Source organism: Nycticebus coucang, chromosome X, assembly GCF_027406575.1.
Source record: "Nycticebus coucang isolate mNycCou1 chromosome X, mNycCou1.pri, whole genome shotgun sequence".
NCBI classification, from domain to species: domain Eukaryota; kingdom Metazoa; phylum Chordata; class Mammalia; order Primates; family Lorisidae; genus Nycticebus; species Nycticebus coucang.
The window spans coordinates 38930153-38955527 of record NC_069804.1 but is presented as its reverse complement, the minus strand read 5'-3'; the positions used below and the strand labels follow the sequence as shown (position 1 = coordinate 38955527).

Genomic DNA, 25375 nt, shown 5'->3' with positions numbered 1-25375 from the left:
AGAAGGGACTCAACCATATGAATCCAGTTTAGACTTAGGACCTCCAGAACCATAAAAGAATGAGTTTGCAATGCTTTAAGCCACTAAATCTGTGCTAATGTGTTACGGCAGCAATAGGACACTCAAACAGTTTGGATTAATAAATTGTTATATGTACACCATGGAATATTATGCAGCCTTAAAGAAAGATGGAGACTTTACCTCTTTCATGTTTACATGGATGGAGCTGGAACATATTCTTCTTAGTAAAGTATCTTAAGAATGGAAGAAAAAGTATCCAATGTACTCAGCCCTACTATGAAACTAATTTATGGCTTTCACATGAAAGCTATAACCCAGTTATAACCTAAGAATATGGAGAAAGGGAAAGGGAGGGAAGGAGAGGGGGAGGATGGGCGGAGGGAGGATGATTGGTGGGATCACACTTACGGTGCATCTTACAAGGGTACATGTGAAACTTACTAAATGTAGAATATAAATGTGTTAACACAATAACTAAGAAAATGCCAGGAAGGCTATATTAAACAGTGTGATGAAAATATGTCAAATGGTCTATAAAACCAGTGTATGGTGCCCCATGATTGCATTAATGTACACAGCTATGTTTTAATAATAATAAATAAATAAGTAAACAAAAGAAACACACACAAAATAAATAAATAAATAAAAACTTGGGCTCTGCTGTCAGACTACTTGAGTTCAAGTCCATCTTACTAGATACATGACCTTAGGCAAGCTACTTAAATTCTGTGTACCTCAGTTTTGAAAAATGGTCTGATGCAAAAAGCAAACCTTCCGGATTACTGTGAAGTTTTAAGGAAATCCTTAGGAATACTTGGACTTTAGTAATTTTTAAATAAATGTGGTTATTTTTCTCTTGCTGAGATTTATAATTTATTTGTTCCTTCTCTCCCATAAATCATACATTCCTTCCTACACAGGCATAGAGGAACTAGAAGTATCTAATTTAGGATCTCATTTGATCCTTACAACCAGTTGTGAGATAGGTATGTTTTCATATCAGAAAATTGAAACTGTGGGAGGTAATTTTTTCCAGGTGTCATAGCTAGTAAGTGGACAAATCAAAGTGTCTTGTTCCCATTGTATTAACTGTATTTATTTGCTGGATGAGGATGAATGAACAAATAGGTGCAAATAACCACATCAGTATGCACTCAACCAATACTGCAGAATTTAGACCGACTGACACCAGAACACCCTATCTGATCGACACTGGCAGGATTCTCAGCTCTTTAACATCCACTCTTTCCAGAAAGGTTAGAAGAAGCAAGAAGTGCGGGGCCTGCACTGACGCCAGGCGTTGCCCAGGGCCCACCCACCGTTGCCAGGAAGGTGACGCCACTGCGACACAGAGGCGGGGACTACGTGGGGAAAGGCTCCAGGCCATCAAGGGGGCGGGGCCTCCCTGGAGGCCAGTGCGCGGCTGCGGAGCTAGACTCGCGCGTCGCTCCGCCCCCAGGGAGACCCGGCGCCACCATGGAGGAGTTCCACCGCCACTGCGACGAGGTACCGCCCCTCGATCGCCTGGGAGCGACCCCCGCCCCTGGCGTCTCAGCGCGGGGTCCCAGCTGGGTGATCTCCCTCCCGGAACCGGCCCAGAGAGTTGGGGTGTTGTAGCCTCCCAGCCTGGGTCCTGTCCGCGGGGCGGGGGAATCCACCCTGCCGGTCCCAGTGCCCCCACCCCGACGTCCCGAGGGTGGGCTGAGATTCTGGGTGGCAGGGGTGACCCGGAACGCGTGAGTCAAGCAGTGAGATTGGGGCTGAGTTAGGCGGGGGCGAGGCCTGACTGGGGTGCGCAGGGTGGCGGGGATGGCAGACACCGCCCGTCTGCCAGGCGAGCCGCGAAAGCCGGTCTTCCAGCTGTTTCCTCCGCTCCTTGGCATCCCCAGAGCAGGTGCCTCCGGGCTGCTCAGGGCCGTGGCGACATTGCCTCTTTCACTCCCCGGAGCTCTCGCCTTGGACGGGCTAAAATGAAGTGCTTTGTGGATTATGAGTCCTTGCTGACTGACACAGGCTTCCCTGATCCTTACCAGAATCCCGTGATGTCAGGTGTCCTGTTACTGATGGGGACTCCGACTGTTCTTGGAGGCTAAGTGACTTGCCCAATTTAAAACTGCCAGGAATGACAGGTGCTCCATTTGAACCCAAGCCTCTTACTGCTCAGCTATAGTCCTTGCTTCACTTTAACCACTAGGAGGATGAGGCCTGTTGGATCTCAGCATAACTTGTGACAGCTTGAAAAGGACAGAATAGACAAAGACATTTCCCGTATGGTGGTGGCTACGGGTGAATGATAAAGGAAAATAAAAGTAGGCACATAGTGGAGGTGCAGCATAAAATGATATGTTATTAGTTTTACAACAGGGATTTCTGTGGGACAGTGTAGGATGTGGGCTTCTGCAGAAACTAAAACCACGTTTAAATGAATTAATTCTGTGATACAGTGAGTGTATATACTTATAAGTCAGTGGTAAAGTGTTCTAATTTTAGAAATAAAGACTCGATGTATAAGAAATTCCATGACTGGGCTCAGGGCCTGTAGATCAGCGGCTAGGGCGCCGGCCACATGCACCAGGGCTGGTGGGCTCGAAACCAGCCAAAGCCTGCTAAGCAACAATGACACCTACAACAACAACAACAACAAAACTAGCCTGGCATTGTGGCAGGCGCCTGTAGTCCCAGCTACTTGGGAGGTTGAGGCAAGAGAATTGCTTAAGCCCCAAAGTTGGAGGTTGCTGTGAGCTGTGATGCCACAGCACTCTACCCAAGGCGACATAGTGAGACTCCATCTCAAAAAAAAAAAAAAAAAGAAAGAAAGAAAGAAAAGAAAAGAAGTTCCATGACTTGCTCCCTCTCAGTCATATCCTCCAACAAGGGTTCATCACATGAATCCTAAGAGGATTCTCCTGCAGTTCTTCCTAAATACATACCTTTAGGAAGAAAAGAACTAAAATTATGTATCTTTCCATGGCTACCCCATGCATCTAGATTATTAGGTGACTTTCCAAATAGAAATGAATGGGCAATATCTCATTCCCAGGCCAATTTTGAAAATAGATGAGAACCTGATTTTAAGGTAAAATTATAATTTTGTAATACACTGAGACCTCTTTATAATACTCTTAAATATTTAGGGTATTTTATTCCTTTGTTTTTGGGAAAATCTGTGGGGTAATTGAATGAGTTGACAAAAATGTAAATAAATACTCAAGATAATATTTCAGAATTCACCTGTTTTAAAAAAATATTTACTTTTTTATAATTGACATATAATAATTATACATATTTATGGGGTATGTAGTGATGTTTCGATATGTATAATGTATAGTGATCAGATTAGTGTAATTAGCATATCCATCTCAAACATTTATTATATCTTTGTGTTGTGAACATTCAATATCCTCCTTTTGGCTATTTGAAACTAAATAATATATTATTGTTAGCTATGGTCATCCTACAGTGGTAGAAAACACTGGAAATTATTGCTACTTTTTAGCTGTTATTTTGTATCCTTTCTCCAATCTCTCCCTAGTCACATCTTCCTCCTCCCCTTCGCAGCCTCTAGTAGCCTCTGTTCTAATTTTTACTTGTATGGGATCAACTTGTTTGAAGTAATTTTAAGTCATACAGTGGTTTCCACAAAAAAATGCTGGTGTCAGAAAGCACCTAGAAACATCTCAATGGAAACAAATCATGTATTGCCTGAAGTGTCTTGATTTAAATTTCATTATTATCATGTAACATAGTTCTGTACTCTAGGACACTTGGCTGTCATTGATAATTACTGTTGATTTAGGATTCTAACAAACTACTCCAAAGACTAAGGTTTCAAACCAATTTATACATAGTATTAGAGTGATCTTAATTTTTTTTTTATTTTTTTAATTATTGTTAAATCATAGATGTGTACATTAGTGCAGTCAAGGGGTACAATGTGCTGGTTTCATATACAATCTGAAATAGTCTCATCAAACTGTTCAACATAGCCTTCATGGCATTTTCTTAGTTATTATATGTAGACATTTGTATTCTGCGTTTAGTAAGTTTCGCCTGTACCCATTCTAAGATGCACAGTAGGTGTGGCCCCACCCATTACCCTCCCTCCACTCTAACCTCCTCCCTCCCTTCCCCTCTCTTGGCCCTTTCCCCATATTCTTGTGCTATAGTTGGGTTATAGCCTTCATGTGAAAGCTATAAATTAGCTTCATAGTAGGGCTGAGTACACTGGATACTTTTTCTTCTATTATTGAGATACTTTGCTAAGAAGAATATGTTCCAGCTCCATCCATGTAAATATGAAAGAGGTAAAGTCTCCATTTTTCTTTAAGGCTGCATAATATTCCATGGTATACATGTACCACAATTTGTTAATCCATTCGTGGGTCGATGGGCACTTGGGCTTCTTCCATAACTTAGCAATTATGAACTGAGCTGCAATAAACATTCTGGTACAGATGTCTTTGCTATATTGTGATTTTTGGTCTTCTGCGTATATACTGAGTAAAGGAATTATAGGATCGAATGGCAGGTCTATTTTTAGATCTCTAAGTGATCTTAATTTTGAATGATCCATTATTTGTATAGTCTTTAGGAAAGCCACATTTTGACCTAGCATAATTTAAAAACAAAATTGAAAATAGTCTAATTCACCACTCTTTTCTTATGGAGCACTGTATTCTCTCAGAGGAAACCATTTCATACACACTGATAACACTAATATATCCTTATAGCAACCTCTGGTTTATTTCCTAAGCTTTACAATACAATGAGTCTTTTTTTTTTTTTTTTTTGAGACAGAGTCTAACTATGTCACCCTCGGTAGAGCGCTGTGGCATCACAGCTCATAGCAACCTCAAACTCTTGGGCTTAAGCAATTCTTTTGCCTCAGCCTCCAAAGTAGCTGGGACTACAGGCATCCACTGCAACGCCTGGCTATTTTTTGGTTGTAGTTGTCATTGTTGTTTGGCAGGCCCGGGCTGGAATCGAACCCGCTAGCTCTGGTGTATGTGGCTGGTGCCCTAGCCACTGAGCTACAAGCACCAAAGCCACAATGATTCTTAATGTAGAATGTCCATCCCAATCACCAGTATAAAACACTTTTTTAAAAGATGTAGTTGCTTGGGTTTCCCCAAATCCAATGAACCAGAGTCTCCAGGGAGGTCAGTAGGAAATGTATTTTGTCTTTTTACATGTTTGGGGTAGGAGTGCCAGCCTTGGTAGACCTAATGCCTCTTATCATTATGATCTCCTAGGACAGCCTAGGGTATTCTGTGTAATGTCATATCTACAAATAAAAAGAAGTCTGTGTTGAAAGCGGCTTTACTTTTTGTTTTCCCTTTAGGTTGGTTTCAATGCTGAAGAAGCCCACAATATTGTCAAAGAGGTAAGTTATCTATTATGTTTATCTAGGAGCTTTCTGCATTGATGGAAATTGAAAAAAAAAAAAAAAAACCTTGTTCTGACTTTCAATACAAAGTTAGAAACCATAGTGTTAAAGCAAGAAGATTATAAATATGTATTCACTAAACTCTTTAGAAGGGTGTTTTTATGTTTTGTTGTATGCTGTCGCTTCTGGGGGCTTACTCTGAAAGACATACTTAAGGATTTTCTTAGGCTAAAAAACTGTTTTGCTGTTTTCTAAAATTGAAGCCCTATCTTTTGAATAATCAACTTTGGTTCCAGTAGGCCACACATTATGCTAAAAGTTAATGCTGTCAAACTATGTGTTTATGTGTGTGTATTTATACGTATATATCTACATGCATACACTTTTTATACTGTAAAGTATATGTATAACATATATGCGTATGATGCCAAAAAGATGAAAGACCGCAGAAATGTCTGATTTCAAACATTGTATGCTATTTTTGCCCAATATAATTGTAAAAATAATCACTTAACATTTTTTAGACACTGATATGATGGTAAGTCAAAATCTTAAGAAAAATATTTGAAACATGAAATCTGGTCCTCTTGTTAGAAAAATAGAAAATAAAGTTGTCTCTAGGAATTAATTCCAGCAGAGAAACTTTCATTATTCATTTGGTATCATATACATGCAACTGAGGGTAAGGTATTTATTTAAGAACACTTTAATAATCCTGAGTCATCTTTAATGCTGCCAAATCATAGAAAAGGACTGATCTGGCCCAGAAAGCAGGCTTGTACCATGAGTATGGCTGCTGGAGTTTATGTCTCAGCAAGCCCTGACTGCATTTAGTCTGGACGGGATCAGCTCTGCTCCCTGGTCATTGTGTGCGTCATCAGTGCATCCTGAGACAATACCTCACTTGCCTGAATGCTCTGGGGCACCAGCTCATCCAGAGCTCACTGAGGTCTGGCCTTGTACAACTAGGAATGAATTCAAGGTCTGAGAGGGCTAGAAACCTGAAAAACCTGCCAGACTTTAATAGTTCAAAAGCATGTGTTATGTATGTCTCTCTGGCCCAGGAATAGTTATTTATTAAAAATAGAATGCAAAAGTTTCTCATACCTTGACAATGTATAATAAAAGCACAAATGAGAGAAATTGGGAGGTAGAATAAGCAGTGGAGGCAGTGAGAAGGGCAGAGTAATAATCTCATTTTTCAAAGTGTAAAGCAAGGTAAAAATGTCCTTTCTTGATTGATGGAACATGAAAGAAATGATGTTAGAGTCTTTGGGGTCCCTTTAAATAGTGCCTTCTTCCTTATGTACGTTCTGAGCCAAATGAAAAGACAAAAAAGTGACTAGAACGAGAACAAAATTCCATCTTTATTAATGATAAAAACTAAGTTGGCGATTATATCTTGTTTTGCAAACTCCCACGCACTTCTCAGTTTAGACCTTGCAAAAAGCATCCAGGGGAGAGTTTGAGTCAGCAGAGAGAAACATTCACCCAGACTGGTGCCTTTCATTGGTCTGGATAGAGATGGAAGAAAGAAACCAAAACCCAAGTCCAAGACATTTGGAAGATTGGTTCTCCCAAATGTCAATGTTGGAACACTGGTGTCACCCACCAACCTGGTAACTCACTCCACCTCCATGGGGAACAATAACCAGGACCGTTAGGAGAAGATCCTCTGTGTGGAAGGAAATGTTAGGAATAGAAAAGAAACATGTTCCTAACAGTGCAAAAATTGACAAATTAAAATAGTGAATTTATTATATTGAGAGAAATGGGTGGGAGGAAGGTGACAGGTGGTCTGAGGGAACCAAATATGCATCTATCATAGCAGGACTTATATAAATGTGTGTAAGTCATAATTCAACAAATAGTGATATAAAGTTTTTTTTGGAGATATGTAGGTAACCTTTAGAAGAAATAAAAACAAACAATTGTACAGTAAAGGAAATGGAGCTAGGATGTGAAAAGAAAGGGTTGGAAAGGGACTTTTGCTTTTCATTGTAAGCTCTTCTGTTTGGATTTTTAAAACCTGTGCCTACATTTCTAAAACTGATTGAAGCTATCTATGACAAACCCACAGTCAATATTTTACTGAATGGAGTAAAACTGAAAGCTTTTCCTCTTAGAACTGGAACCAGACAAGGTTGTCCTCTGTCACCTTTACTATTCAACATAGTGCTGGAAGTTCTAGCCAATACAATTAGGCAAGACAAGGAAATAAAGGGAATCCAAATGGGAGCAGAGGAGGTCAAACTCTCCCTCTTTGCTGACGACATGATCTTATACTTAGAGAACCCCAAAGACTCAACCACAAGACTCCTAGAAGTCATCAAAAAATACAGTAATGTTTCAGGATATAAAATCAATGTCCACAAGTCAGTAGCCTTTGTATACACCAATAACAGTCAAGATGAGAAGCTAATTAAGGACACAACTCCCTTCACCATAGTTTCAAAGAAAATGAAATACCTAGGAATATACCTAATGAAGGAGGTGAAGGACCTCTATAAAGAAAATTATGAAATCCTCAGAAAGGAAATAGCGAGAATATTAACAAATGGAAGAACATACCATGCTCATGGATGGGAAGAATCAACATTGTTAAAATGTCTATACTTCCCAAAGCAATCTACCTATTCAATGCCATTCCTATCAAAATACCAACATCGTACTTTCAAGATTTGGAAAAAATGATTCTGCGTTTTGTATGGAACCGGAAAAAAACCCGTATAGCTAAGGCAGTTCTTAGTAATAAAAATAAAGCTGGGGGCATCAGCATACCAGATTTTAGTCTGTACTACAAAGGCATAGTGGTCAAGACAGCACGGTACTGGCACAAAAACAGAGACATAGACACTTGGAATCGAATTGAAAACCAAGAAATGAAACTAACATCTGACAACCACCTAATCTTCAATAAACCAAACAAGAACATACCTTGGGGGAAAGACTCCCTATTCAATAAATGGTGTTGGGAGAACTGGACGTCTACATGTAAAAGACTGAAACTGGACCCACATCTTTCCCCACTCACAAAAATTGATTCAAGATGGATAAATTACTTAAATTTAAGGCATGAAACAATAAAAATCCTCCAAGAAAGCATAGGAAAAACACTGGAAGATATTGGCCTGGGGAAAGACTTCATGAAGAAGACTGCCATGGCAATTGCAACAACAACAAAAATAAACAAATGGGACTTCATTAAACTGAAAACCTTCTGTACAGCTAAGGAGACAATAACCAAAGCAAAGAGACAACCTACACAATGGGAAAGGATATTTGCATATTTTCAATCAGACAGAAGCTTGATAACTAGAATCTATAGAGAACTCAATTTAATCCACATGAAAAAAGCCAACAATCCCATATATCAATGGGCAAGAGACATGAATAGAACCTTCTCTAAAGATGACAGACGAATGGCTAACAAACATATGAAAAAATGTTCATCATCCCTATCTATTAGAGAAATGCAAATCAAAACAACCCTGAGATATCATCTAACCCCGGTGAGAATGGCCCACATCACAAAATCTCAAAACTGCAGATGCTGGTGTGGATGTGGAGAGAAGGGAACACTTTTACACTGCTAGTGGGACTGAAAACTAGTACAACCTTTCTGAAAGGAAGTATGGAGAAACCTCAAAGCACTCAACCTAGACCTCCCATTTGATCCTGCAATCCCATTACTGGGCATCTACCCAGAAGGAAAAAAATCCTTTTATCATAAGGATACTTGTACTAGACTGTTTATTGCAGCTCAATTTACAATCGCCAAAATGTGGAAACAGCCTAAATGCCCACCAACCCAGGAATGGATTAACAAGCTGTGGTATATGTATACCATGGAATACTATTCAGCTATTTAAAAAAATGGAGACTTTACATCCTTTGTATTAACCTGGATGGACGTGGAAGACATTATTCTTAGTAAAGCATCACAAGAATGGAGAAGCATGAATCCTATGTACTCAATTTTGATATGAGGACAATTAATGACAATTAAGGTTATGGGGGGGGAAACAGAAAGAGGGACGGAGGGAGGAGGGTGGGGCCTTGTTGTGTGTCATACTTTATGGGGGCAAGACATGATTGCAAGAGGGACTTTACCTAAGATAAAAAAAATAAAAAAAAACCTGTGCCTAAAACAATAATAAAATAAAATAAAGGAACTATGTGCCTGTGTTACGTTGATGTTACATTAAATTAAATGAACCATGCCTCTTAAACCAGGATTTATATAGTTGACAGTGGCTAGGTGGTGTAAGAAGCCACTAGATACATTTTAAAGTGTCAATTTGACGTGAATATTTGCAAGAGGGAGTTAAGTAATATAATTTAACTGAAAACATTTTTAGATAAAAACTCCAATACATTATGTAGGCAAAAGGAACCCTTCTTTGGATTTTTTGTATGAAATATGAGACTTCAAAGAGACCCGAGGTTTGCTGCAGGTCAGTTGCAGCTATGCATATCTATCCTCTTCCCTCCTCCTTTCCTCCTATGAGCCATCTCTCTTCTATCATCAAAATACGTAGTATTTCCATTGAGGCATTGAAAAGGCTTGAGAGTGAGCAACATTTCACCACTTCATAGATGATTACATCATTTCAGCAATTATTTGTTTTCCTTATCTCTTACCAATCTTCTTTTCTCTTTTGATTCATTGCCCTGAGCCTCTGTGTTAACATTTTTCCTGCTGAACTTTGAGCCACTTTTTTTTTTATTGTTAAATCATAGTTGTGTACATTAGTGCAATCAAGGGGTACAATGTGCTGGTTTCATATACAATCTGAAATATTCTCATCAAACTGTTCAACATAGCCTTTATGGCATTTTCTTAGTCATTGTATGTAGACATTTGTATTCTGCGTTTAGTAAGTTTTGCCTGTACCCATTCTAGGATGCACAGTAGGTGTGGCCCCACCCATTACCCTCCCTTCACCCTAACCTCCCCCCTCCCTTCCCCTTCCTTGGCCCTTTCCCCATAGTCTTGTGCTATAGTTGGGTTATAGCCTTCATGTGAAAGCTATAAATTAGCTTCATAGTAGGGCTGAGTACACTGGATACTTTTTCTTCCATTCTTGAGATACTTTGCTAAGAAGAATATGTTCCAGCTCCATCCATGTAAACATGAAAGAGGTAAAGTCTCCATCTTTCTTTAAGGCTGCATAATATTCCATGGTATACATGTACCACAATTTGCTAGTCCATTCGTGGGTGGATGGGCACTTGGGCTTTTTCCATGACTTAGCAATTATGAATTGGGCTGCAATAAAGATTCTGGTATAGATATCTTTGTTATATTGTGATTTTTGGGTATATACCTGGGTATATACCCTGGGTATATACCTAGTAAAGTAATTATAGGATTGAATGGCAGGTCTATTTTTAGATCTCTAAGTATTCTCCAAACATCCTTCCAAAAGGAACTTATTAGTGTGCATTCCCACCTGCAGTGTAGAAGTGTGCCCTTTTCTCCTCATCCACGCCAACATCTCTGGTTTTGGGATTTTGTTATGTGGGCTACTCTTACTGGGGTTAGGTGATATCTCAAAGTAGTTTTGATTTGCATTTCTCTGATGATTAAGGTGATGAGCTGTTTTTCATGTGTTTGTAGATCATGCGTCTGTCTTTAGAGAAGTTTCTCTTCAAGTCCCTTGCCCACCCTGAGATGGGATCACTTGTTCTTTTCTTGCTAATAAGTTTGAGTTCTCTGTGGATTCTGGTTATTAAACCTTTATTGGAGGTATAACCTGCAAATATTTTCTCCCATTCTGAGGACTGCTGCTTGCTTTACTTACTATGTTCTTGGCTGTGCAGAAGCTTTTTAGTTTGTTCAGGTCCCAGTAATGTATTTTTGATACTGCTTCAATTGTGTGGGGAGTACTCCTCATAAAATATTCACCCAGGCCAATTCCTTCAAGAGTTTTACCTACACTTTCTTCTAGTGTTTTTATAGTTTCCTGTCTTAAGTTTAAATCTTTTATCCAGTGACAGTCTATCTTAGTTAATAGTGAAAGGTGTGGGTCCAGTTTCAGTCTTTTACAGATTGCCAGCTAGTTCACACAGCACCATTTGTTAAATAGGGAATCTTTTCCCCACTGAGTGTTTTTAATTGGCTTGTCAAAGATCAAATAATGGTAAGTAGCTGGATTCATCTCTTGGTTCTCTATTCTGTTCCAGACATCTACTTCTCTGTTTTTGTGCCAGTACCATGTTGTTTTGATCACTATCGATTTATAGTATAGTCTCAGGTCTGGTAGCATGATTCCTCCTGCTGTGTTTTTATTGCTGAGTAATGTTTTGGCTATTCAAGGTTTTTTCTGATTCCATATGAAACGAAGTATTATTTTTTCAAGATCTTTAAAATGTGACAATGGAGCGTTAATAGGAATTTCATTACAATTATATATTGCATTGGGTAATATAGACATTTTAACAATGTTGATTCTTCCCAGCCACGAGCATGGTATGTTTTTCCATTTGTTAACATCTTCAGCTATTTCTTTTCTTAAAGTTTCATAGCTCTATTTGTAGAGATCTTTCACGTCCTTTGTTAGGTATACTCCCAAATATTTCATCTTCTTTGGCACTACTGTGAAAGGAAGAGTCCTTGACTGTTTTTTCGGCTTGGTTATTGTTGGTATATATAAAGGCTACGAATTTATGGGTGCTGATTTTGTATCCTGAGACATTGCTGTATTCCTTGATCACTTCTAAAAGTTTTGTAGTAGAATTCCAAGTGTTTTCCAGATATACAATCATATCATCTGCAATGAGTGAAAGTTCGATGTCTTCTGACCCCTGGATACCCTTGATTGCCTTTTCTTCCCTAATTGCAATGGCTAAAACTTCCATTACAATGTTAAAGAGCAGTGGAGACAATAGGCAACCTTGCCTGGTTCCTGATCTAAGTGGAAATGATTTTCAATTTAACTCCATTGAGTACGATATTGGCTGTGGGTTTGCTGTAGATGGCCTCTATGAGTTTAAGAAATGTCCCTTCTATACCAATTTTCTTAAATGTTCTGATCATGAAGGGATGCTGGATTATTATCAAAAGCTTTTTCTGCGTCAATTGAGAGAATCATATGGTCTTTATTTTTTAGTTTGTTTATGTGCTGAATTACATTTATAAATTTACGTATATTGAACCAGCCTTGAGACCCTGGGATAAATCCCACTTGGTCATGGTGTATAATTTTTTTGATGTGTTGTTGGATTCTGTTTGTTAGGATCTTATTGAGTATCTCTGCATCAATATTCGTTCATGATATTGGTCTATAATTTTCTTTCCTTGTTGGGTCTTTCCCTGGTTTGGGATCAAGGTGATGTTTGCTTCGTAGAATGTGTTGGGTAATATTCCTTCTTTTTCTATATTTTGGAAGAGGTTTCGTAATATAAGTACTAGTTCTTCTTTATAGGTTTGGTAGAATTCTGACGTAAGGCCATCTGGTCCTGGGCTTTTCTTTTTAGGGAGATTTTGTATAGTTGATGCTATTTCAGAACTTGATATAGGCCTGTTCAACATTTCCACTTCATTCTGACTAAGTCTTGGTAGGTGGCGTACTTCCAGGTATTGGTCGATTTCTTTCAGATTTTCATATTTCTGAGAGTAGAGTTTCTTGTAGTATTCATTAAGGATTTTTTGAATTTCTGAGGGGTCTGTTGTTATTTCATCGTTACCATTTCTGATTGATGAAATTAGAGATTTTACTCTTTTTTTCCTGGTTAGGTAGGCCAAAGGCTTATCTATTTTATTAATCTTTTCAAAAAACCAACTTTTGGATTTGTTGATCTGTTGTATAATTCTTTTGTTTTCAATTTCATTTAGTTTTGCTCTGATTTTGGTTATTTCTTTACTTCTCCTGGGTTTGGGGTTGGAATTTTCTTCCTTCTCCAGTTGCTTGAGATGTCCCATTAAGTTATTAACTTCCTGTCTTTCCGTTCTCTTGAGGAAGGCTTGCAGTGCTATAAATTTCCCTCTTAGGACTGCCTTTGCAGTATCCCAGAGGTTCTGATAATTCGTGTCTTCATTGTTGTTTTGTTCCAAAAATTTGGTGATTTCCTTTTTAATCTCGTCTATAACCCATCTATCCTTCAGCATAAGGTTGTTTCACTTCCATGTTTTTGTATGGGTATGCAGAGTCCTGTTGTTATTGAGTTCAACTTTTATTCCATGATGGTCTGAGAAGATGCAAGGAATAATTTCTATTTTTTTAAATTTGCTGAGGTTAGATGTGTGGCCTAGGATGTGGTCGATTTTGTAGTGTGTTCCATGGGCTGATGAGAAGATTGTGTATTCAGTTTTTTTGGGATGAAATGTTCTGTAGATGTCTGTTAAGTCCGGATGTTGAATGTTTGCATTTAAATCTAAAATTTCTTTGCTTAGCTACTTTTTGGAGGATCTATCCAGCACTGCTAAAGGGGTGTTAAAATCTCCTACTATGGAACTGGAGGAAATCAAGTTGTTCATGTCTGATAGAGTTTCTCTTATAAATTGAGGTACATTCTGGTCGGGTGCATAAATATTAATAATTGAAATCTCATCATATTGAATATTACCTTTAACAAATACGAAGTGTCCATCTTTATCCTTCCTTATTTTGGTTGGTTTAAAGCCTATTGCATCTGCGTATAGGATTGCAATGCCTGCCTTTTTCTGCTTTCCATTTGCCTGGAGTATAGATGACCGTCCCTTCACCTTGAGTCTATATTTGTCATTTAATGTAAGATGAGATTCTTGTATGCAGCAGATATCTGGCTTGAGTTTTTGTATCCAGTCAGCCAACCTGTGCCTCTTTAGAGGACAATTAAACCATTCACATTAATTGAGAATATTGATAAGCCTTTCAAGAGTCTGGTGGACGTTTTTAATCCTTTTGAGACTGTGGAAGTTGGAATTTGATCAAAATTTTCTGAGTGGGTTTACTTTTGTGGTGGAGGGTTATGCTGGTCTAAATTTATGAAGGATATGTCTGAGAATATCCTGGAGAGCTGGTTTAGTTATGGCAAATTTCTTCAACATGTGAATGTCATTAAAGTATTTAATTTCTCCATAATAAATGAAACTCATTTTAGCTGGGTTCAGGATCCTGGGTTGAAAGTTATTGTGTTTTAGGAGATTAAAAGTCAGTGACCATCCTCTTCTAGCTTGAAATGTTTCAGCAGAGAGATCTGTGGTTATTCTAATATTCTTCCCCTTTTAGGTGATGGTTTTCTTTTGTCTGGCTGCTTGCAGAATTTTCTCCTTCATATTAACTTTAGTGAAATTGATTATGATATGTCTAGGGGATGTCTTATTTGGGTTGAGTCGTGCTGGGGTTCTGAAACTGCTATCTGAATTTCAGAATCTCTTGGCATGTCTGGAAAGTTCTCTTTCATAATCTCATGGAGAAGAGACTCTGTGCCTTGTGAAGCCACTTCATCGGTTTCGGGGATCCCTATAAGACAAATATTGGTTTTCTTCGAATTATCCCAGAGCTCTCTGAGAGAGTGATCTGTTTTTTCCCTCCATTTCTCTTCCTCTTTGAGAGTTTGGGAGTGTTCGAAAGCTAATTCTTCAATGTCAGAAATCCTTTCTTCTCCTTGCTTCATTCTGTTACTGAGAAATTCTACTGTGTTTCTCAGATCTTTGAGGGTTGCAACTTCTTGTCTCAATGTGTCAAAATCTTTGGTCATTTGGTCTTTGAATTTGTTGAATTATTGAGATATCTTTTGGGTTACTGCTTGGAATTCTAATTCGATCTTATTTGCTATCCAGATTCTGAATTCGATTTCTGACATCTCAGCTATTTGTTTGTGCATGGGATCTTGTGCTGTGTCTGCCCCATTGATCCTTGGGGGAGTTGATCTACTCTGATTATTCATATTGCCAGAGTTTTTCTGTTGATTTTGCCTCATGATTGTTTTTCACCATTGCCTCTGGCCACCCTCAGAGTTGGAGAGGTGTCTCTCCAAGATTAGACCCCAGTGGGATCACTCTATTGTTGCTGGATCTTTGTAGGGAGTGACCCTGTGTAGTTCCTCTGGGGCTGCCCCAGCAAGGGAGTTCTGGTTGTGGAAGCAGCTCCGGAGTGTGACACACCTGGATCTAGCAACAGGGCGGGGTGGTGGTGCACACGCTTCTAGGAGTGCCTGGTGCCCTGTGATTTTGGCACAGAGAGCACAAGGCTGCAGCAGTCTCTGGCCAGGAGAAGGGCTCCACGCAGAGGCAGGGAGGGCTCTAGAGGGCACCTGGCTACCAGAGTCCCTGGCCAGATGAGTGGGCCAGTGTGGAGGCAGAGAGGGTACAGGAGGGTGGACGCAGGGTTGCATGGCTTCTGCAGTTCTTGGTCAGGGCATGCAGAGGCCCAGTGGGTGAGGGTCGCAGGTCAGGGGTCGCGGTGCAGCTCTTACGGAGGTCTGGGCGGGCCCAGGAAGGCAAATGGAAAGTACACAAGGAGGAAGATGAACTGCGGCAAAGCCTTTGTCATATGATATTGACCTTCAGAAATAAGACTTTAAACAGCCAAGGCTTTCCTCCTCCCCTCCACCACTAGCTTCAGCCTCGCTCTCTCCACCTTAAACTTATTGACACAAAATAATCCCACATTCAAGCAAAATCCTGACACAGCCTCCCTCCTCCTCGTCTCACTCCTCTTCCCTCCCATTCTCTCCCTCTCTCCCTCTCTCTGTCTCTCTCACCTCTCTCTGAGCCGCTTTTTATCAGTTATATGCATATATTGTATTTATTGTCAGTGATAGAATTTGTGCCTCCACCCAAAAATCCTGTAACAAGTGAGATAAAATTAAATTTAACTTGGAACTTAGTCTAGAAGTATTAATATGTTTGATTTAGTATGCCAGGTGGTATGTCAAAGCCAATCTTGCTTCAACAATGTACATTTATTGAGTACCTGCTAAGTGATCAGGTCCTGGGTTTGGCTCTAAGAATACAGAGCTGTTGAAAGACTTCACTCTCTAGTGGGCCTCTGGGTTAATGGTAATTAATTAGGCTAAATGTTAATTAATAGTAATTAGCAGGGCTATTTACAGTGGCACCCACAAGCCCATGGTGTTTTCTGCTGTTTATAGCAGAACTTGGAGTGATCCTATTAAATAACCTGAAAGCAAAATGAGTGTTCTTACTTTCTCATTAAGGAAAGGTGATCTCTAGAGAGAAAGAGATTTGTCCAGAGGTCATCAGCTTATTAATAATAAAGCCAGAATTAAAATCGTGTTCTCTTGACTCTTAGCCTGCTGCCCAGCCCCTACTCTGTCATGGTATTGAACTTTATAGAGGAATAATTTGAGCCACATTACTTTCATCAGCCCCTCTAAATTACTTAATTTCTCTCTTTTACATTTTGTCAGTAGTGAAAATCTTATACTATCCAGCTTAAGATTCCATATTTGTGGCTTTATAAATCCTTACTGTATTCTAATAAATGTAAATGAAAGCTACATGTGTTTGTGTGCATGTGTTATTAAGATAGATTCTAAAAATGAATTGAATGAGAGCTTTATTATTCAGGCTCCTCTAGCACTAGAATGTAAAATAACAGAAGCAATAATGATAATAATAGTTAATATTATTTATGTTCTTATTCTGTGTGTGAGTACTTGGAGATTCATTATTTCATTTCACCCCCACAACAACCTGATAAGATGATGCCATTATCTTTACTTCAAGGATTAGGAAAATCAGGGTTTGAAGGGGTTAAGTCACCTGCTAGAGAACACACAGTGGGGAGGTGGCAGAGCAGGCCTTGAACCCTAGGATTATGATACTAAACCAGTGCTCTTAATCAGGTGTCAGAAGTGTATTCAAGTAAGCACTATAAGAAATCTTATACTTTCTCTTTCGGGAGCATCTTTACTTTCAGTGGCAAGTGCGCTCATTGTTTTACAGTTAAGCAATCACATGGCATGGCTGAGAACTATTTTGAATACTGTGTTTCTAGCATCTGAGCCCTAGTTCAAATCCCAGCTGTTTCAAAGCCACTCTTTAACCAACTTAACCTACTTTCCACTCATTGTAATCCTTTTATGACAGAACTTATCACCCATGATTAGTCTTCCAGTGTTTATAGATATTAGAATTCTTTTATCAGCTTCTCCGCTAGATTGTTAAGTTCTCTACAAAGAAGCCATGACATATTTATCTTTATATGGCAAACAGTATCTCATATAATGAGATAATGCATGTGAAAACTCTTAAAACTCTTAAAACTCTTAAGAATTTAGAGGCAGTGAATAATCAATATTTACCAGATGTATGTTTTCTAAGATGCCTTATTGAGTTAGAAATGTGTTTTATTGTGCTAAGACATTTGGAAGGCTATGTTAACCAGTGTGATGAAAATGTGTCAAACCATCTATGAAACCAGGGTATCGTGCCCCATGATCACATTAATGTACACAGCTATGATTTAATAATAAAAAATGTGTTTTATGTTTTGAATAAAATTTTACTGCCATTTATGTAAAATTTGTTCTTACTGGCTAATTCAATTGTCCCTTTTAGTGTGTAGATGGGGTCTTAGGTGGTGAAGATTATAACCACAACAACATCAACCAATGGACTGCAAGCATAGTGGAACAATCTTTAACACATTTGGTTAAGCTGGGAAAAGCTTACAAATACATTGGTAAGTATGAGTGTCCTTCCTCACTAGTTCACTTACCTTTTTTTTTTTTTTTTTTGTAGAGACAGAGTCTCACTTTATGGCCCTCAGTAGAGTGCCGTGGCCTCACACAGCTCACAGCAACCTCCAACTCATGGGCTCAAGCGATTCTCTTGCCTCAGCCTCCCAAGTAGCTGGGACTACAGGCGCCCGCCACAACGCCCAGCTATTTTTGGTTGCAGTTTGGCCGGGGCCAGGCTTGAACCCGCCACCCTCGGTATATGGGGCCGGTGCCTTACCGACTGAGCCACAGGCGCCGCCCAGTTCACTTACCTTTGTTTTGGTGATTTTATCTGAATTCTGGGGATGTATATGAATGATAGACATACAACATTAAGTTGGGTATAAAGGACTTTTTTCTTATTCGCTGATAGATAATATATAATGATATCTAAAAGATGAAGATATTTCACTACTCAAAAGCAGTTCGAGCTATTTGTCTACGGTAGCATCATCCTTTGCATTTGCACTGGTTCTCTCTTTCCACTTGAGACTCTCTTAGCACGAATGTTTTTCTGTTACTAGTCTTATGCCTCTTTACCTATAAGAACATGCAGTTCTGGCTGGGTATAGCGGCTCACGCCTGTAATCCTAGCACTCTGGGAGGCGGAGGCAGGTGGAATATCTGAGCTCAGGAGTTTAAGACCAGCCTGAGCAAGCATGAGACCCTGTCTCTAAAAATAACTGGGCAATGTGGCAGGCACCTGTAGTCCCAGCTACTCGGGAGGCTGAGGCTAGAGAATCAATTGAGCGCAAGAGTTTGAGGTTTCTGTGAGCTGTGATGCCACAGCACTCTACCAAGGGTGACATAGTGAGACCCTATGTCAAAAAAAAGTAAAGAACATGCAGTTCTACATAGTTGACAATGGAACGTTTTCTGCATATTTGTATCTGAATTCTGCTCATGATTCAAAAACACACAATTTGACACAGTTTTCCTGCAATACAATCGCCAGTAGTTATGGCAGTGGTCAACAGACTGACTGGATCCGGTGGGGTCAAAATCATGATGGCAGATAATCAAGATGAGATTTTTTTTTTTCCCAATCTATTTGCTGACTGCTTTGTTTTCCATTAGTTTTTCACAGTTTTTAGAACTCTGAACTCAAACTCTTTGACCTTGGCTGTCTTTCTCTTATCTGTAATAAGTGCCCTCACTCTGTGACTTTATTTGTAGTGACCTGTGCAGTGGTCCAGAAGAGTGCATATGGCTTTCACACAGCCAGCTCATGTTTTTGGGATACTACATCTGATGGTAAGAGAGTTTAAGCTGATTCAAACAAACTCTAACTTTTAGCAAAGCCAAACAGTGTACTTTTTATCAAATGCTTACTTAGTTCTAATTACATTCTGAAAAAACCTTATGAAGAAAATTGTGTTGTATCTAGTAACAAGTATACGTTCAGGCCACTGTGAAATGTGGAGATTTAAACAGGTTGAAGGAAATAAGATGTTAAAAGCCTATGAAAAAATGCCTGCATATATTCTGGCAATTGTGATGTTTTGCTGATATTTCAAAGTCCTTTTTCTTGTGTGTTTTCAGGAACCTGTACCGTCAGATGGGAGAACCGGACCATGAACTGTATTGTCAATGTTTTTGCCATTTCAATTGTTCTGTAACTGACTAAAAATGTTGGGCTAAAGCCATTAAGTTAAGATTTTGTCAGTGTATCCTTTCAAAAAAGAGTAGTAGTTACTTATTAATGTGCTAGGTGACAAGTGTGCAATATGCTTCAAAGCTTTCAGCAAAAACTGAATATTACAAACAAGCAATTTTATACTAAATTGGCAGATTATCTCGTATTCTGTACAGCATCATTTCAATAGGAAAAGTTGAATGTTAGCAAACATAAATGTAGCAATTTGGCATGACATGAAAATACAATCATATTTACACCAGCTTTTCACTAACATTATGTACCTAAAGCTATGGGGAAATCCATTCGGATAATAAGAGTCTCTTTCAGCTAGAGAAGTTAATAAGGATAAATATATGAATGAAAAAAACTGCAAGGATAAATATGGAGAGAATGATAAGAATTAACTAACACCTTTTAGTTTTTTTTTTCTTTTCTTCTTACTTAGTTGTGCTTAATAGTCAGTGGAAAGTAATTTCATTCTTTTATTTTCTATCAACTAGTAGTGAAATAGGTTCATTTTTCTGAGAATTGGTAAAATGTTTTTAATTTTAAATTTCTGGATTTACACTTGAGGATGAATTAACTCTGGTGACCCAAATTTCCTAGCTAAACCAAATTAGTCACAGTGTATGATGAACACTGTGTGAATCAAACAGCTGCCTTAACAAGTCACTCATCCTTATGGAACAAACATTTATTGAATGCCTATTATGAGCATATTTCTCAGCTAAGCATTACAGTTATCAGTGTGCTATTCAAATGCTAAGTTCCTTTTAGCAACTGTTTGGTGGAAAACTAGCAATTATATTTGGGAGAAGAAAAAAAGACTTGTTTTACCAGGTTGGAAAAAAGTGAATCTGGTTATAAATGTAAAAAGTAAGCATAATGAAAAGCACTTACTGCTGGCAGAATTACTGTTTTAATAGTTGCCCCTAGCAAGTTTAAAAATGCATAAAATATGCAACTCTTATTTAAAGGCCTTATAACCAGTCTTAACTATAAAAAATAGTAAATTTTATCATTGCTTTAGTTATAACCATTTGTAAATAATTTTAAGTACTTACTTTGTGAGGTTCAAGTTGAATGGAACAAAGTATAAATTAAAAGTACACAATCATTAGTAGGTTATCTAATATCTCAGGGCTTGTGAAATATAATTAAATTTATTGAGAAACTACAAGATGAAATATTAGGGTACACAGCTGGCCACCAAATGCAAAATCAATCTGCTATTTAACCTTGAAAACAAAATCAATTTTGCATATTACCACTATCACTAATACATATAGAGGGTGGAATCATGATTGAATTTGGGGGGAGGAAAAAGATTAGCATGAGTACTGACAGTATTAAGGCAGTATTCTTGTAGGAGTACAATGTGCATGTTTGATATTTGCTGAATAATGATCATTGTTCAATGTTTAAAAAGGACATTAAGAAAATAAAGGACAGAGTTTAATGAAGTGATCTACATTTTTGGCACATCAACAATTCATTACCTTTGTGTTACTTTATGCTGCTGGCTTTTGTGCCCTTGAATATTATAATAGTGACCAAAATATCTGTGCTGTAAAGACTTATTTTTGATTATTGCTGTTGAAGGCAGATTTTAGAAAAAGATAATCAAATCATACCTCGTGAACTTGCTATCTGCTCTGTTTCTAGTTAAAAATATAATAAATATGATCTTCCTGTGCTGTACTTTTGCTTCTGGTTAATCATTCAATCGTTAAAACAATGGCATTCCGCTTAATCTTAGAAATTCACAGTAGGTGGAATGGGGAAGAGAAATGAATATGGGACCACATAGATACATTGTGCAGAATAAATACCATTAAAATAGCAACCAAAATTCAGCATTTACCCTCACAACATAATTAATGTCTTCTATTTTATGCCTTTTATGATGTTAACATGGAATTTTATTTTAAAAAGTCAGTGTAAAAATATGTTCTGTAACTATTTGTTAAAGTTTAATGATTATTTTTGGCAAGGAATTTTATCCTGTTTGTCAACTTGCAATTCACTTGTTACTGTTATTTTTTTAATTAAGGACTTTAAGTGTGTAAAATTAGAGTATTCAAATGTAAGTATTAACTCAGGTTTTTGTAAAGTTGTAATTTTATGTTTGTAAAATACCAGTATGCTACCTAAACGGTGGCAACATCTCATTACAGTTTCTCTAGTAAAAAGTACTTTTCTGTTCTTCTCTCCATGTAGAGTATTATCTAATTATGAGTCATTGAATGCATTTCACCACCTGCATTCACCACCAAGTTTTAAAATTAATCCTAGGATGTTTAGGATTATATTTTCAAAGTTTGAGTAAAAATAGTTATCTATTCTTGATAAGAGTTTACTAAAAGTGGGAGAAAACAAAGCAAAATTTGGGAGGTGAATTGAAAATGAATTGCTGGGATCTACCCAAGGGGAATTTTCTTTATAATCCAGAATGTGGAGCTATATTTGTGACTAAAGAGGATTATACATCTAGTGTTGAGTAATTCTGTAAAGTTCACCTTTGCACATTAATGAAAGTCTTTATAAAAGGATGTTAAACATTCATTTCTTATTTAGATGACCATCTTCAATATGCATTAACTTCAGTGCTTCAGGAGATTCTTTTTTTTATTAATATTAAATCATAGCTGTGTACATTAATGTGATCATGGGGCACCATACACTGGTTTTATAAACAGTTTGACACATTTTCATCACACTGGTTAACATAGCCTTCCTGGCATTTTCTTAGTTATTGTGTTAAGACAATAGAACAAGTGATCCCATCGTAGGCTGGGCAAAGGACTTGAAGAGAAACTTCTCTGAAGAAGACAGGCGCACGGCCTACAGACATGTGAAAAAATGCTCATCATCTTTAATCATCAGAGAAATGCGAATCAAAACTACCTTGAGATACCATTTAACTCCAGTAAGATTAGCCCATATCACAAAATCCCAAGACCAGAGATGTTGGCGTGGATGTGGAGAAAAGGGAACACTTCTACACTGCTGGTGGGAATGCAAATTAATACATTCCTTTTGGAAAGATGTTTGGAGAACACTTAGAGATCTAATAATAGATCTACCATTCAATCCTGTAATTCCTCTACTAGGTGTATACCCAGGCGATTCTACCTGTACTTTTCACTGTGGTCCCACTGAATGTCAGTGTCATTCTTGGATATACTGGCTGTATCAACAATTTGAGTCTAGATAGAAATGCCCCTAGTTGCTTCATGACAAGTGTCTTTCCCACAGTGTTTCTGAGAGCCTCAAGGTTAAAGGTAGGACTTTGTCTAGACACTTGTAGAACCATTGGTGTGGTATACATCCTCCCAATAGGAGACAAAACATGGTATGGTATATATCCTCCCCATATATACATGAGCAACCACCTTTTGCAGCCCCTCCTAACCAAGTCAGGAAATTTGATACCTGGGCTTATCCAGTAATAAATATTGAACTTTCTTTATGGCAAAATTCATAGTTCTTTATTTTATTGAATACCTCATATTTTTAGATACATTTTCATGGATGCCATTGTCTTAGTCCATTAGGGCTACTATAAAAAAAGGCCATAAACTGGGTGGCTTATTATAGTAATTAATTCTCATAGTTCTGGAGATTGGGAAGTCCAAGATCAATGTGCTGACAAATCCATGTGTGGTGAAAGCCTGCTTCTTGATTTGTAGATGTCTCCTTCTAGCTGTGTCCTAATATAATGGAAGGAGCAAGGCAACTCTCTGGGGTCTCTTTTTAGGGGCACTAATCCTATTCATGAGGGTTCCATGCATGTAACCTAATCACCTCCCAAAGGATCCACCTCCCTAATACCCATCACATTGGTAAGAAGTTGGGTGGGACACAAACACTCAAACTTCAAACAATAGCAACCAGCTTTGCCCTTGTGATATTTCAATCTAAATTTCTCAGGGCGGAGTTTTACATGAGGCAGTGCTATTACTTAATGAAAATGCTGTCATCTTATGTTCATCTGCTATTAATGACTTATGAAGAAAATCTCCATGCAAATTATTAGATTGTGGCATGTACTGACCTTTCCATAACCTTTAATTTTGTAGGCTAGGAATTTGATGTAGGTTAAGTTGCATGGGCTAACATGACTTTTGCGGTTAATGCTCATGCAGAATGCCACCAAAAATGATCAGGTTTGGAGTAATGGATTCTTATTAAACAAAGCAAATTTTTCCTGCAAAGGGCCAGATAGTAAATATTTGCAACTTTGTAGGCCTTTCAACTACTCAAGTGTGCTGTTGCAATGTGAAAACAGCTGTAGACAAGTAAATGGATAAGCATGACTGTGTTCCAATAAAACTTGGCTTAGAAAAATGGGTGGGAGGCTAGTGAGAGTTGAGCAGCCTCCACATTTGAGTAAGAAATATATATGGTCCAGTTGCTTAAAAAATTATACCTTCATGATATGAGACCTTTTTTTTTTTTTTTACTATTATAAACAATGGAACACAAAGCACTTTCATCATCTTGGACCCAGAGGGGCCTTATTAGTAAACTAAGCCTGTGCTCTCTTTATTATAAGAAGGAAGAGCTATAAATCAACTTTTTCAAAACTAGATTACTCCTTTTTACTCCTTTTTGATGTGTAATTATCAGCTTGCTTATCCTTTGGGCTAATCAGCAAATAGCTTTCAATAAAAGCTGAGTGGAACCGACACTTGGGCCACCATCAGAACCCCACAAGTGGGCTGTAGTCCCCTGGGTTCCCACCTTTGAAAGTTCTATTCTGTGTGTCTTGTCTCTTTCTCGTTGTTTCTAACTTATATTTCTTCAGTTGGTCACTGCCAGATCCACAGGTCTTAATGGACCCTGCGCCTGGGGCGGGACCCTGGCAAGTATTATAAAGTTAAACATTTTGTGAGCCTTTTATTGATTTTTGCTTGTTTTGTAGTTAAGATGGCCACCTAGTTTACCTAGAGAATTTTCATGCATACTAGGCATGGCATTCATGGCTCAATCAGTACCTCTTGTTAGCAGATGTTGCATGTCCCACTGATAAAATAATGCTGCCTCCCTCATTCAGGACAATAGATATGTTTTACTAAGGAGTGGCTACATATTACATTAGGGATTAACACCTAACCCAGTGATGCTTCATCCGTAGACTGATTTTAAACCCACAAGATGGCTGGTATATTAACTAAGCCAACCAAACTAGTTCCTTTGAATTTTGGATTGGAGAATAAGGAGAGAATTAGTCAGTTAATAGGAGAAGGGGACAGATAAAGATAGAAGTAGAAACACGTAGGTCTGATAAAGAATTGACCCAAGTTTTCTTAATGGCAAAGCTGTCACCACAGTTATCCCTTTGTCTCTCTAAGACCCTCCAATCCAGGGAAGGACTGTCAAAGCTCCTGTATCAGCAATACCAGCAACAGTGTTGATAACATCATCAGAAGCAATTCTGGTACACAGCATGGTGTACAGGCAGGAAGCAGGTTATTGGGAATAGTTTATTCTGGTAGATGGCTGAGCATTGCCAGCATATGGTAATATTAAAAAACAGGCCAACAAATAAAAATAAAAACCAGGCCAGCAATTTGGATAACCATGTTCATTACAACTTTTTTAGTTCTAGAAAAAGGCTAGAAACCACTCAGATGTCCTTCAATGGATAA

At 38.3% G+C, this 25375-nt stretch overlaps 1 protein-coding gene across 1 annotated transcript; it reads left to right on the top strand.

The window, feature by feature from the left end:
• The first annotated feature begins 1379 nt into the window (after positions 1-1379).
• On the top strand, positions 1380-19737 carry DYNLT3 (dynein light chain Tctex-type 3). The gene is made up of 5 exons (XM_053580195.1): positions 1380-1527; positions 5363-5404; positions 17922-18045; positions 19259-19336; positions 19625-19737. Exons 1-5 carry the CDS (start codon positions 1498-1500, stop codon positions 19699-19701), a joined length of 351 nt encoding a protein of 116 aa, XP_053436170.1. The 5' UTR covers positions 1380-1497; the 3' UTR covers positions 19702-19737.
• Positions 19738-25375: the final 5638 nt, after the last annotated feature.